Source organism: Gadus morhua, chromosome 19 (assembly GCF_902167405.1).
Source record: "Gadus morhua chromosome 19, gadMor3.0, whole genome shotgun sequence".
NCBI lineage: Eukaryota > Metazoa > Chordata > Actinopteri > Gadiformes > Gadidae > Gadus > Gadus morhua.
Genome location: NC_044066.1, coordinates 17,444,866 through 17,459,658, shown reverse-complemented (window position 1 = coordinate 17,459,658; position 14,793 = coordinate 17,444,866). Strand labels below are relative to the sequence as shown.

The window sequence follows — 14,793 nt, the reverse complement described above, 5'->3', positions numbered from 1 at the left end:
GTAGACTAGTATGTAGTGCCTTTAAGGGCCTCTAGGTGGTTCACGGTAGACTAGCATGTAATTCCTCTAACGGCATCCAGGTGATGCGCGACAGATGCTAGCATGTAGTTCCTCTTAGGGCCTTAAGGTGGTCCGCGGTACAGACTAGCATGTAGTTCATCTAACGCAAACAAGGCAACAGGATGAAATGTGCTTGTTCGGTCTCATAATACAAAGCAAGACATTTGTATCGTTTGTTCAGTGAGGAACTCATTGGCTAGTTCATACTCTTATCAAGTCCTGATTTTTTGGGACGAGTTTTGGCAACAGACCAGTTCAAGGCGGCCATTCAAGTATCCCCCCCCCAATGCGCCAAACATGCAGCATGTGCTTCCGCTGCTGGTTACACAACAACCAATTGTGGCGCTCTTTAGAAGAGACATAAGCACCCTCAAAGCGTTCATGTGTAAACCAACGGGACGTCCCGGCGGACAGTACGTCCATCAATGTCTTTACCGTCCTGGGTGACAATAGTTATGACCTGTAGCGATGGGCTTCTGTGTGTCTGTTGCAGCATCGCACGCCTCATCATCGGATCTCCGATTCAGACTGCGAGACGATGGCACGGATGACCTTTCAACGAGAGGCACAGTGAAAACAGAGCGTTCCCGGGAACGCGAGGGGGGGTGGGTGTGTGGAGGGGTGCGGGGGCTGGGTTGGGGACCCGGCATTCCAGAACTATGGGTCTTGGTTAACCCCAACAAAGGGTTCCCATCGGGCTGCTTATGAATATCACAGAAGACCGACCACACTCGCCATTGCGTCACAAGACTTCAAGGATCACTGTGAACTGGATTCCTCCACCATGGGGGTGTTTGAAATGGAAATGAGGACAGGGGAACCTGGGGGGGGAGTGGGCGGGCTGGGGGTGGTTTAGGATGAGGGGGGAGGGGGGGTTGTTTGGGGATTCGAGATGTCCCTTGACACAATTACATGATAACAACCTTCTAAATACCAGTGAAATGTGTAAAGTATCCCTGTGGGAAAAAAAAGAAAAGGAAAAGCCCCCCACAAAACCTCAGTAAGGTCCCGGTGGTCCTGAGCCTCTGTGTTGTCCTTGTTGGTGGAGGTCTCAGAATTTCCTGCAGGGGTTCCCACCCTCAATGTTGTGCTTCTGTGGATCCCGGTCTACCACTGCTTCAAGGCCTTTTAACGGAGGGGTGGTCAGAGAGCCCCCCCCCTGACCACAGACACCCCGTTCCCTTCTTCCCTTTGGGAGGGCGGGTTCTCTTCAACGGGCCTGACGTTGCTTTGGGACGGCAGTGTCTACTTTACAAATGTTGTGGCTTAATGCAGGGAGCAGTTGCTGTAGGATGGAATGACAAGGGCCCCTGAGAGCCGAGGCCGGCCCTGGGGCTGGGGGGCTGGGGTCGCCAGGGGCCCTGGTTTGGGGGGTCCAGAGGTTCCCGGTCAGCTGGAATGACACACTTTGTGTGTAGCAAACATAATTGAAGCAGATGAATGTTTGTGACGAATCTACGATAGAAAAGATATTAAATAGATATCACTGGCCAACTAAAAAATGCGCAGGGAATTCTGAGTCTTTATATCAGCCTGCTATTGATTTTTATATCATCGGTGCTGCAGCCTCGTAAGAAAAAATATTGCGGCCGCACCATTATCTATAATCTATTATCAATATATCTATTCACTACATAGGGACTACAGTTTATAATATAGATATACGCAAAGAGAGAGTGGCCGTGTGCTAGTGCTTGGGTTTATTTATTTATCTTTACGCGCCCTTTGCAATACCCCCCCACCCCCCCCCCCGTCGGCGGCGTCCCTGGGAATCAGAGATATATCATCGAATGGCTTATTTGTTTCATAAATACACCAAGTGATAAAATACAGGCCCTAGCCATATTAGTTCACTTGCACACAGCCCATAATATGACATGCGATAGTCGTTCCATGCTGATCGCATGGAAATCTATCTTCTTTTTCCCTGAGGACATAAATAAACATATTGATGTAATTACTGGATGGCTAACACTTCTCAACTCATTTAAGATAATAAACATTTTGATGTTTACCCTGCAGGGCGTTGACGAGAGGGACTTCCTGTGCTGAGATCCACCGACTTGAAGCAGGGCTGCAGACCAGAAGACTGCAGATTAACATCAGAAACACAACAGTGACGACCTCGCCATGTGGACTAGGGTCGACCAGTTGCCAAACACTCACGTCAACTTTCAGCAGCAGCAGTGCACAGCAGTCACTTTCACCCATTGCGTACGGGGTATATGAGCAGGTTCCATGGCAGAAGATTTCTAATTTGGTTATAATTATGACGTCAATTTAGAATATTTTTTGAATTTATATTTTGATATATATTGTTTTTACAATTACTTTTATGTTTTACTTTTCCATGCCATGCACTCTAGCTAATAAGTGCGCCACATTCCATTCTAACCAGTCATTAACATCCATCAACATAAATCTAAAAAGTAATTTTAGATTTATTTTTATAGATACGATTAGGCTTTCCGTTACAAATGTAGGCCTATAACCCATCCAGTGGTGCGGGTGTGTCGATTTTGCAGGGACGAAAAAGACGAACGACTTTCACTCAGCTGCAGTGGACGTTATTCTAATCATTAAATCAACCCCCTTCCTTCTGAGGGTGCAGCATGTGTAATATCATACTGCTGTTCTCCTCCAACCGATTTTCCACCTGTGCTACCAACAGTAAAAGCCATTTTTATGAAACATAAATTCTTAAGACATTGTAACGGGTCTTATTTAAAACACCCAAAGCACCTCGAACTAAAAATATCGTCATTTTTTTTACGTCTTCACGGGACAACCGTATTCAACGCAGCACCGGGGCTGGTTTTTAACGCGTGTAATAAAGAGTAAAATTACCCTGTAGTTTGTCTTTTGGGGGCAGTGAGACCCCCACCCCTTCCCGCCCAGAACCGCTGCATACGCACAGCTGGTCCTGGGCTCGAGCATATATTAAAAAAACACCACCAAAATAAAAGCGCGGGAGAGCCGCTCTAACGAGGCCGCGGCCCCTCGCTCCGGCCGAAGCGCACTGGGTCAAGACTGAAAAATGTCGTGAATTTACGACTCGGAGCCGCCGCTCGGTCATTCTTTATCGCCGTGTCCTCCGGGGCCATTTCAATGTCACGGCGTCCGGCGCGGAGGGAGCGGCAGTGCACTTCCCGGTTCCCCCTCTTACCTTTTCCTTGGGACATGGTTGTTGACTTTGGCTCGATGTCAATTCCTTCCTTGCAAATCGCTGCCGGGGATTGGGGGGGGGGGGGGGGGGGGGGGGGGGAGAGAGAGAGTCACCAAGGGACATTGGGATAGCGGTCTCCTGGTGCTTCCTCTGCATGCATGCACGCACACACGCACGCACGAAGAGACACGCACACAGGCACACACGCACGCACGACGACATACACGCAAGCATTGACACACACACACACACACACACACACACACACACACACACACACACACACACACACACACACACACACACACACACACACACACACACACACACACAGGGTTATAGAGAGGGGAAATGTGTTCTGGCACAGTGACAGACGTAAGTAGAACTTTTTGTAATCCATTGTGAGCAGTAATTAGGCTTTTGGCAAGGAGAGGAAATCAGCCAGCAAGTGAAATCTGACACCAGACGAGAGATAGCAATCATAAACTCGTTTATTCGGGATACCTTGGTTGCACACAAACCAACACGTTCTCCTTCCTCCCTCGAGGATTATGCACTTGCTTTGTCCATGTTCATTTTCGTCAAGAGATTTTTATTTTTCTTTCAACAAAATGTCCACGCTTGACTCTGAAGAGTTTCGTTTATACATATTAAACCCCGAACGGGCTTGGTTTCACTGAGGAGCCCGAACATGACCCCCCTCCCGGAAAGAGAACCTGGCATTGGCTCAAATCGCTGAATTAATGTAGGCTTTCCATTGGCTGCTTTGAAGCCACACAGGCCACACAGGATTGGCCGTCGGGCCCCGCCAATCATCCGCCAGGTAGCGGCAGGTTACAGAACACGCCATTTACAACACACGTGAAGCAATCCTCAAGAAATAAAAAAGAATAAATAAATAGAGAAAGCTCAAACCACACAAGCCCACACAGATAGCAGAGTACCGACATCATCAAAAACACGTCAATCATATATAGGATTCCTGAGGTGACAGCATCGGAATTTTTAGCACTTAAAGAGAGGCTTGGGGACTTTGAACAGCCACAAAGCCCATATCCGTTTTCCAATAACTCTGTGCATTACTCGCACTGAGTTTGTCGTCATTAGTCAAATTTATTATAACGTTCGATGGGATCTTGAGTGACTGAAAGGCAATTCTCAAAGGGTTTTCGGCCAATCATATGACAGGAGTACCACATTCAAACGCCACACTATCCAATCAGGCTTCTGTAATTGCTTTGACCGCCTCTCCCGCCCCCCGTGAACCAAATGCTGTCTCCCCAAGAGAAAGGCAGTGAGAAAACAGCTGATCATACCATAGACATATCATAAACAATTGCCTGACAATGTATGTTTCATGTAAATATTATGTCATCAAACACGCACACACACAGTATATATATATATATATGTATTATCGTTGCAGGCCACCACCATGCAACAGAGAAAAACTCTAATGACACTCCGGTAGTTGGTCATTAATAAGGGAATAGGTTCCTCTCCAGTGAGAGAATCCTATGGCACTTGACTTGATATCCGCTAGTGTGAGAACACATTTAGGGTTAGAAATCCACTAGTTTCTTATTTAATTGAATTATTTTACAGTAGTTTCATCCTTTTCAGCGGGAGATGGAAAGACAACAACGGGAAAGGAACCAAACAAGACCTCAAAGTGCCCCACGAGATCATCAGAGTACCTGACCTAACCACACACACGTGTTCCCCACTACGACGAGAATGGCAGAACTATCTTCATGAACTCATTTCCAGCTAACTCTTTTCTGGTTTGCTGCAAATGGATTTGGGGTGTGTGTGTGTGTGTGTGTGTGTGTGTGTGTGTGTGTGTGTGTGTGTGTGTGTGTGTGTGTGTGTGTGTGTGTGTGTGTGTGTGTGTGTGTGTGTGTGTGGGGGGGGGTCAAACAAACAGCCGTGAATTCACACACTGCTATCGCTAAAGTGCGGGAGTAGCAGTGAACTACTGGCCCCACATCGCGCAGGGCCCGGCATTGGATAAACGGTTCAGTTCCTGCCGAGTGGCGTCCTATCGAGTTGGAAGGCGGCGTGATAACCCCCCAGCCGTCAGCTCTACACACAAGGAGACAGACGTCATCCATACCCTCGTGACTGGGACAGATGTACGCTCACAGCAGCACGCAATTGTCAACAAAATTGTGATTGTCAATTCTTACCAGACATAAACACTGACAATATTAATAATAGTTATATTGTACCGTTTCCAAGTCCACCACATAACATCTGCCACAACCCAATGACCAGATGATCAAAGCCTTCTCAGCTGTTTTTCCTTCTTCATCCTTCAGAATCCGTCCAGCAACTAAACCCTCATTTCCCCAGACACACTCGCACTCTGCTTTCATGCCGCTAACTCGCTTCTGTGTTGCCAGGCTTTTCTTTTTAATCTGACATTTCATTTATATGAAATAAATCTGAACTAGAGAGATTCAACAGCCATCGGCCATGTGGTCCTGATAATGATAATAACGATTTGAATCCCGACACACTGTAAATACAGAGCCCGACGTCGCTGAAGTCCCTTTGGGTTATCGTTTGGCAGGGATCTCTCCCGTAGTCAACACTCGCTCCGTTCAACCACGAGGCCCGTGTCTGTGATTTAGCAGCTTGTTTGTTTCCCGGATGGAACAGGGTTGCGATTAGCCGTAACGGTCTGGCCAAAATGCACTCGGTGGCGTCATCTTCCACCCGATAACTCGTAGGTTTGGGAGGGACTGTCTTATTTACTGGACGTCAAACAAATACCCTCCAAACTTTACACAGCTCTCATGTCTTATTTTAACAGTTACTGCATCAGAAGGCCCCAGACCAAAGGGGAGGCTAGATCACCTTAGAGCACAGAACATGAACGGAAGGACTCATTCGTTGTGTTAACCCGCACTTTTGTCAAATGATTTCTCAGTTGATAACTTTCAACGATAACTTTGAAGTTCCAGTGCACATAGTAGTGGTTTTATTTTTAAAAAGTAATGTACACATACACTGTATCATACCAAAAACATTTCAACAAATGATGAAAGTCTTCATTCGGTATCTAAAATGATATGAATTTAGAAACTTGGCGTAAAACACAAAAGCAAATCTGTAACATGCAGTCCCGATTCATACGTTTTCAAATAAACGGATAAACGTCTTCAACACGCGCACGGTATACTAAACAGAGACAAACTTCATTTCGTCTCTCTTTTCTTGGCACTAGAGTTGACCTTTGAAGAAGAGCACGGAAGAGAGACAGGACAGGGTCACTGTGATTGGTTGACGTGCACCATGGCAACAAGATTTCAGTTTCAAAGTTTCAAAGTAAAAGAAGGCAGAGGGGACCACAACTCACACCAAAGTGTGTCAACTAGTCCACGAGAGAAAGAGTGTCTGTGTCCTTTGACAGAGAGAGACCCATGGCAGTGGATCGCTTGGATTGGTTTACTATTAAAACAATGTCTATATTTTCCATTTTTTTTTTTTTTTTATATCACACATATCTACAAGAGGGAAGATCGTGCTGAAGGCGCTCGGACCGAATGTCCGAAAGACTTGTGACCAGTTAAAATTAATAAAAGTAATGAAGAAAGAGTAAGAAAATAAACAGGCACGACGACGTCACAACGGTACGGTGTCGGCCCTTAAAAAGAAAAAGGTTTTAAAGAAATGAAAATAAAACACCATAAATAATTTTAAAAGTGCAGCTTCTCTTATTGCAATGAAAACCCAAACAAACAAATAAACTCAATAAATAGTGACTCACTCCAATCGCTGAAGAACCAGCCGTAAAATAACTTCCTCAAAAAATACTCAAAACGTTTGTTTGCAAAGCTCGGCGATCTTTTATGCCGTGTTGAAGTAAAAAAAGACCCCTCGTATTAAATAAGACGTCACTAGAACCCCCTCCTCACCTGTCCACTTCCATCTGCCCCCCCTGCACTAAAGGCAGTCCAGTCTGTAGTCGTGGTGGTGGTGGGGTGAAGGGGGGGGGGGGGGTTGTATTGGGGTGGAGGGGGCATGAGCAAGGGAGAGAAAGTTCACAAAGTGGCCGATCGTATTCCTCTAATCTCCGATGGCCGCGGGTAAAGTGTGGAGGGAGGGAGGGGGGGGGGGGGGGGGGGTTAGGGTCAAAAGGTCAAAGGTCAGGTTCTCGCTTATTATTCAAGCGCTATCTCTCAGCAGGCGTTTCCTTCCCTCTCCAACCCCCCCCCAACCCTCTCCCCTTATCGACGCACACAAGTGCACACAGACATACACAGACGCACACAGCCTGGCCTGGGAGGAATTACCCAGCAGCACTCGCAGCGTTTAGCCGCCTCTTCATCTTCTTCACCGCAAAGCAATTTAATCTTCATCATCATCATCATCATCATCATGTCATGGTTGTTGTCATTATCATCGTTGAGAGGGGGGGGGCATTAGGTATTGGGTGACCCGGAGAGGTCAGGGGTCACGAGGGGACGTGGGCGGGGCTCCGGTTACCGGACATCGTCCACAGCAGGAGCATCTGGACCCCCACCAGAGTCCACAGGGAGGGGCTCAGGGCCGCCGCCCCCCCGCAGCCAAAGTCCTGCTCCTGGAGTCGCAGGGGGGGGGGGGGGGGGGGGTTAGAACTCGTAAAAACGAAGAAAACATAAAACAAATCTAACCCGTCAGATAAACAAATCTCCTAAAACGTAAAACATGTCGGACCAGTGACTGCGTTTACACGTTCCAGCGCAGACGACCGCGGACCGAATTATGACCCGTTAAATCACGCGGGAGTTCATACGAACAGACACCGGACTGGAAAACACGCTAAAGACACGCTAAGGCACATACGGCGTGGCTTAAGATCCCGTTCAGCACAGTTCTCTGTAAAGTCGACTGAAGATCAAAAAGTCGATGTGATTTTTATTAAGGAAGAACAATTTGTTTAAGAACACAGCTTCAAGAAACCGAAACACGGCGGCTTTTGAAGTCTGGGGCTAAAGGAGGAGTGAGCGGAGAGCCGGCCGCTAGCGTCTGGCTCGATCGCGCCGCACATGTGTGAGTGGGACGGACGCCGGAGTCTATTGGCTGAGACAGATAGAGACGGATGGACGGAGATAGCGCGCGCGGGGGGGGGGGGGGATGGGAGGGGAGGGATCCACGGCAGGCAGTTCAAAGACAGGGGGAGGTCGAAGGAGGGAGAGTGATGGCAGGGAGGAGACAGGGTGAAAAATGGAGGTGAGTTAGGGGGAGGGGGGAAGGGGGGGGATGAAAGGAGGAGGACGCGTGGGGAGGGGGGGGGGGGGGGGAGGGACAGAGAGCATACGCAGAAGAAGAAGGGATGGGTAGAAAGTAAATGTTGTAAAGTTGGTACGAAGGTAAAAGTGAGTGGGGGCTGAGAGACGAGGAATAAGGGTGAGCTAATCAAGGGAGGGAGAGCGAGAGAGAGCGAGCGCGTTGGAGATAGCGAGAGAGTGAGAGAGCGAGAGAGAGAGCGGGCGAGCGAGAGAGCGGGCGTCAGAGCGAACGATGATGGACTGACCTGAGGCAGCACATGAACATTGGCATTATGGTAACATGAGCAGAGAGGGAGCCAATGGGCAGCCTGCGCTCGGACGGCACATGGCCTCATCCTAACCATCAACAGCCAATCAGAGAGCGGGAAGGGGAGACAGAGACAGAGAGAAAGAGAGAGAGAGTCATGCAGCAAACACAGAGAGCCGGTTAGGTATTAGAAACATAGCTTTGCCACAAAAGACGGGAGAAGTGATAAACGGGTCACGAGAAGATGTCGAAGAATTCATCCAAGTAACGCCGCTTACAGGTGGAGGGCTAGAGAGGGGTCGAGAGATGCTGTGTGTGTGTGTGTGTGTGTGTGTCTCTGTGTGTGTGTGTGTGTGTGTGTGTGTGTGTGTGTGTGTGTGTGTGTGTCTGTGTGTGTGTGTGTGTGTGTGTGTGTGTGTGTGTGTGTGTGTGTGTGAAACAAAGGGAGAGCAAGACAGCACAAGCAGGGGGTTAGTTCTCTCTCTGATGACTAAACTGAGACAGCGACTGTAAATCGCAAATAAACAAAGCGTTGAGACGGCGAGGTTTCACGCGCAGTGGATTGGCCGCCGCTACAGAGATCTGTTTGTTTATCCGTGTTTCTCCGTAAGTCGGGAAAGCCGGACCGTTTCTGCCTCTCTGTGGGAAATCTGTGCCGTGACGCATTTTGGGGCGAAGGGGAGGGAGGGGCGGGGATAGTCACAGGACTGATTTGCATATATCAGGCAGCGTGTGAATTGGACCGCGACTACAAAGAGACTCCGGGAGGATGAGCTGTTGCCGAGACGGGATCGACGCTGGAGGTCATTGAGAAACATGAGGGAGGGAAGAGGCAGAGAGGTATGCTGAGGACGCAGACGGCCTGGTAAAAACAGGAAGAACATCGACTCCCAGCTGCTGCTGCTGCTGTGGCTTTCTGGAGAAAACATTCGGAAGCTACACCCAATGACGTTTCTTTAACTATAAAGGTACCGGCATTACTTTGACAATGTTTCGTCCTTTCTATGGTTTCATGGAATATTTAACAATAAAAGTATCCTGTGTAGCACTGGAACGAGAGTATTGCGGTCATTACCAATTATTTGTTTTCCTGTGATAATAATTACACATTTGATTCATGTCGCACATTCGGAAAACCAAAGGCAGTTTACAAGCGTTAAAGAAAAAAGTAAATAAAGAAAAAGATGTATGCATGAATATGAGCAAACTAAAGAGAAGCGTGGGGAGGAACTCACCTTGGTGTTGTCGTCGAAGCAGTTGGTGGGCCCCTTCCTGTAGCGCGGGTTCCTGGCCAGGAAACACGGGTTCGGACCAGTGGCTGACGGCTCCGTTAAGGAACACGGTGGGACACAAACACAACCCAACACAACACCCGGGGAGAAGACGCAGTTTGACGCCAGGTCCCCAGACACATGACCATCTTTACCTGTCTCATCATTTACAGGGCTGATAGGAAGTGGAATTATCTGGGCCTTAAACGATCAAATACATTCGAAGACTCCATTGAGAATTGCCTTTCTTGACAACAATAAAAGGAGCAGAACTCGCACACCATGTAGCCGATGCAACAATACGTTTTTATTGCATAAAAGTGTTAAGTGCTACCCAAAGTGCGTGCAAAACGTTTTCAGTCCCATTCAGACCATCCTCAGTGCAGACATACAAAGGTAAAAGACTTCCTTATATAGACTACGCCTAGTTGGTTGCATTCATGTCAATCAAAAGGTCAGGTAGGTTGACGTGTTGACTAGACATTTTAAAAGGAACCGCTCACTTATTTTCACTTTTCTTGACAACATACCGAGCTCAAGCCTGAATTCAGGCACCACGCCTGAACTCTATCAGGCCTGCATTTATAGTCACCTTTATCGATAAATTCCCCTTAAAATGTGTGTATGTGTGTGTGGCATCGGTCCACCACAAACCAAAGGTTAACAGAGTGCTTTCTGCTGGAGACGATGCTAACTACTGGAGAGATGACGGGAGAGGGTTAAACAGTGGAAGGCACCAGCCTTCCACGGTGTTTCCAAGCCGCTAGTGCTGGTTATTGTACTGCAGACCCAATGAGGCCTAACATGGTAACCTCCCCAGCAGGAATTATTTGAACGCTGGCCGTCTGGGGCTCCAAGCGAAGGGATTAAAAACACACGACAAGAACAAATAATTAATAAATAAGTGGAAACCTTCAGAGTTGCTCGCCGTTTCCTAATTGGCCACAGCCCTGTGTGTGTGTACGTCTTTTTGTGTGTATATTTGTGTTCATCTTTGCGTGGTGTGTTTGTGTGTTTTGTGCGTCATATGACGAGACTTCTGCGTACGCCGTTCCAGAATCCGTCGTGTCCCACACAGCCATCTGCCACACAGACCGATCCACAGACCGATGTGTGTGTGTGTGTGTGTGTGTGTGTGTGTGTGTGTGTGTGTGTGTGTGTGTGTGTGTGTGTGTGTGTGTGTGTGTGTGTGTGGGTTTGTGTGTGGTGTTCTTGGGCTTCTCTATCGTGTTTATTGACCTCTTGACAAACATGTTGTGATCGGTGACACAACAACATGCCATCGACCGATGATGAGGTCAGGACATAGAGATGGGGGGGGGGCGCAAAACAGACTCCAACAACTCCAGCACAATACACCGGTACGTCTCGTAGCTTAGCACACAAGACATACTGAGCACATGTGTGTCTTGTAGCTTAGCACAACAAGACATATGTAGCACCTGTTTCTCTCGTAGCTTAGCCCCCGACAAAACATAGGTAGCACGTGTTGGTCTTGTAGCTCAGCACAACAAGACGTACCTAGCCAGTGTTTGTCTCGTAGCTTAGCCCCAAACAAGATATAGGTAGCCTGTGTTTGGTTGTAGCTTGGCACCACCAGAGGTTCTGGGCCCGTGCTTGATGCTACGCTACATGGTGCAGCCTCGTGGAGGATACAGGGCTGCTCGTCTTGGACCAGCGGGCTGCCCTCACACTGCACGCAGGTGTGTCGGGCGTCAGCGATGATGAACACCAGGTTGGTCCTGGGCAGCTTCTCCGCGTGGTAGATCCTAAGGAGAATACACACACACACAAACACACACACACATATAAGTACACAACACGAGAACACAACACTGATACACGTACACACATATGGATAAGCAAACACGACACGGATACGCGTACACATGTGGACACGCACACGCACACACAGATTGAGATAACCGTACCTAAACCCCAGACACATACAAACATTCTGTTGACGCCGGTCAGCAGCGAACAAATGTCTTTATTTAACTCGCCCACTAAACATGCACAACCGTTATCTTCTGTGTACTCGCTCAGACACACACACACACACGCTTGTGCGCACACACACATACGCGCAGCGAGGGATTCAATGTACGCGGGTAATGGGGAACAGCTCCACGCGCAGGAATGCACAGCGCACCTGATTAGAAGCATACAGGGCATAGCTAAATCACCAGCCCTAGGTCACGCACACACACACACACACACACACACACACACACACACACACACACACACACACACACACACACACACACACACACACACACACACACACACACACACACACAATCCGCGGTGCCACCCTGCCGTGGGGGCCCCTGGGGGCTGAGGGACAGGGGGTTAAACACCCACCAGGTCGAGAACCCATTTGTGGCCCTTTTTTATGGCCCCTCGTTAAAGGCTAACGTGTGTGCGGCTAATGCGTCGGAACGCCGCCCCGCATGCGAGCGCCGCACTCCATTAGACGGCACAAGGGGGTCTTAAAAGGAAAGAGGGGCCCACGCACGCACGCACGCACGCGCACACACGCACGCGCACACACGCACGCACGCGCGCGCGCGCACACACGCACGCACACACGCACACACCAACATGAAAGTGTGGTGGCCTGCGGTCTGGTCACTTCACCCCCTGGCATGCTGAATTTTGGGGGCCCCTTTATGATGTCACCTCCAGGGGACAGGGGCTCAGACCCCAGTGTGTGTTGATCTGAGCACTAAAAGCCCCCCCCCCCACCCCTGTTTGGGTTGAGCGCGCCGTTGTGTGGTTTACGATCAGATGAGGGCGAGGCCACACTTTGTAAACGCAGCGACTTTTATTTGTCGGTCGGTTGCGTTGATAAATAGGTCGTAAGGGGACGAATAAAAATATGTGGTGGTTTTAAAGAGAGGGTTCTGTCTGTCTGTCTGTCTGTCTATCTGTCTGTCTGTGCCTGCCTGCGTACATGTGAGAAGGAGAGCGCCTTGTCAGCATTTTAGAGATTTACAGGGAATCTAGAGCGAGTGGGGACGAGAAAGAGAAACAGAAAGAGAGGGAGGGAGGGAGGGAGGGGGAGAGAGAGAGAGAGAGAGAGAGAGAGAGAGAGAGAGAGAGGGGAGAGGGGAGAGGGAGAGAGGAGAGGGAGGGAGGGAGGGAGAGAGAGGGGAGAGGGGAGAGGGAGAGAGAGAGAGGAGAGGGAGGGAGGGAGGGAGAGAGAGAGAGAGGGGAGAGGGAGGGAGGGAGAGAGAGAGAGAGGGAGAGGGATAGCAGCGCTGGTAAACATGACACTGAAAGCCGCTGGTGCCGTTGGCGCCCAGCTGGAGAGGAGAGCGTTTGGGCTCAGCGAGACCCAGAGGGGTAGGTGTGACCCGTTGCGCAAAGTCATCAATTTTAATAGAAAACAATATTAATAGTGAAACGGCAAATGGATACACAGACTGTAGCAAGGAGCGGCTTCCCATTGAAGTTCAAGGTGGCGGTGTGTGTATCTGTGTGTTAATGTGTCTCTGTACATGGGTGTCTAAGTGTGGGTGTGTGTGTGTGTCTCTGTGTATGTGTATCTCTGTCTATGTCGGCCTGTGTGTTTTTGTAATTTAGTCTGTGTGTGTGTGTGTGTGTGTGTGTGTGTGTGTGTGTGTGTGTGTGTGTGTGTGCATGTGTGTGTGTGTACTTGTGTATGAACTTGTGTTTGTACTTGTGTGTGTGTGTGTTTATGCTTGTGTATGAACTTGTGTGTGTGTGTGAGTGTGTGTGTGTGTGTCTGTGTGTGTGTGTTCTCTCTCACCGGGAGCAGTTGTCGCAGCCCACCGTCCCCTTGAAGGACAGCTCGCTGGACTCGAAGAAGTACTGGGTCTGCTGCGTGATGCAGCCCTCCTTGGACATGGAGTCCGACAGGTCCTCCTCCACATCGGCTGGACACACACACACACACACACACACACACACACACACACACACACACACACACACACACACACACACACACACACACACACACACACACACACACACACACACACACACACACACACACGAGGTGAAAAACTTTCACCTAAAACTGAATAAATGCCCAGGCATGCCCTTTCCACATTCTGTGCCTCGGGTAAATTATAAATAGACGAAACTTGACAAAGACTGGGGGTTGTGTTTCTGGCAGCGTGAGAGCGAAAATATTCAGATCATAATCCTCAATCTGAAGTCATCTCATAATGTGCTATTTTCTCCACAGCATCAGTATGATTTGGAGACCATCAAAACCTGGATGGACTGAGCTGGGTGGGTGATCTAGTCTGATAACATTTGAAGCATTTTGTGGTTAGTGGTTTGGTGGCTTGAGTCAAAAGAACAGATGGGAAAGAACGCTGGGGAGCACGCAGATGCCCGATCGTCCAATCGGAAGACAACTCACCTGCTTCCATGAAGTTTGGGAAGGTGAGGCTGACCAACATCTGCTGCATGATGGACCTGGGAACAAACGACACGGCCGTGACGCAGACACAGGTCCATGAAGACGTCCACCGGAGTCTTCCTGCTCCATGACGTAACAGACCTCGTGCATCACCCAACAGTTTCCCACTCACAACAACTCATACCAGACACCCACTCTGTTTACCATTTGGCATATTTATGACAGACTCATAGGGGATTTCTGTTGTTGTTGTTATTGTTCCATGAGCCCGTTTCGGCGCATGTGGTTTGAATTAACAGACTGAATGTGATGCGGCCATGTCGTGTGGCAAATAAACAGGAACCCGCACGATTGCGGTTAAACGCGCT

General features: G+C 48.9%; 1 protein-coding gene across 3 annotated transcripts in view; it reads right to left on the bottom strand.

Annotated features, from left to right (window-relative positions):
• Nucleotides 1–3,699: 3,699 nt before the first annotated feature.
• The window catches only part of cacna2d1a (calcium channel, voltage-dependent, alpha 2/delta subunit 1a), a 92,803-nt gene continuing 81,709 nt past the window's right edge, over nucleotides 3,700–14,793 (bottom strand). For all 3 annotated transcript variants that reach the window (XM_030341657.1, XM_030341658.1, XM_030341659.1), the window contains 5 exons: nucleotides 14,426–14,481; nucleotides 13,802–13,928; nucleotides 11,680–11,792; nucleotides 9,988–10,070; nucleotides 3,700–7,814 (listed from right to left, as the gene is read on the bottom strand). In XM_030341657.1, the coding sequence (XP_030197517.1) occupies nucleotides 7,689–7,814; nucleotides 9,988–10,070; nucleotides 11,680–11,792; nucleotides 13,802–13,928; nucleotides 14,426–14,481 (505 nt within the window). In that variant the 3' untranslated portion in view covers nucleotides 3,700–7,688. The remainder of the gene's footprint in view (nucleotides 7,815–9,987; nucleotides 10,071–11,679; nucleotides 11,793–13,801; nucleotides 13,929–14,425; nucleotides 14,482–14,793) is intronic.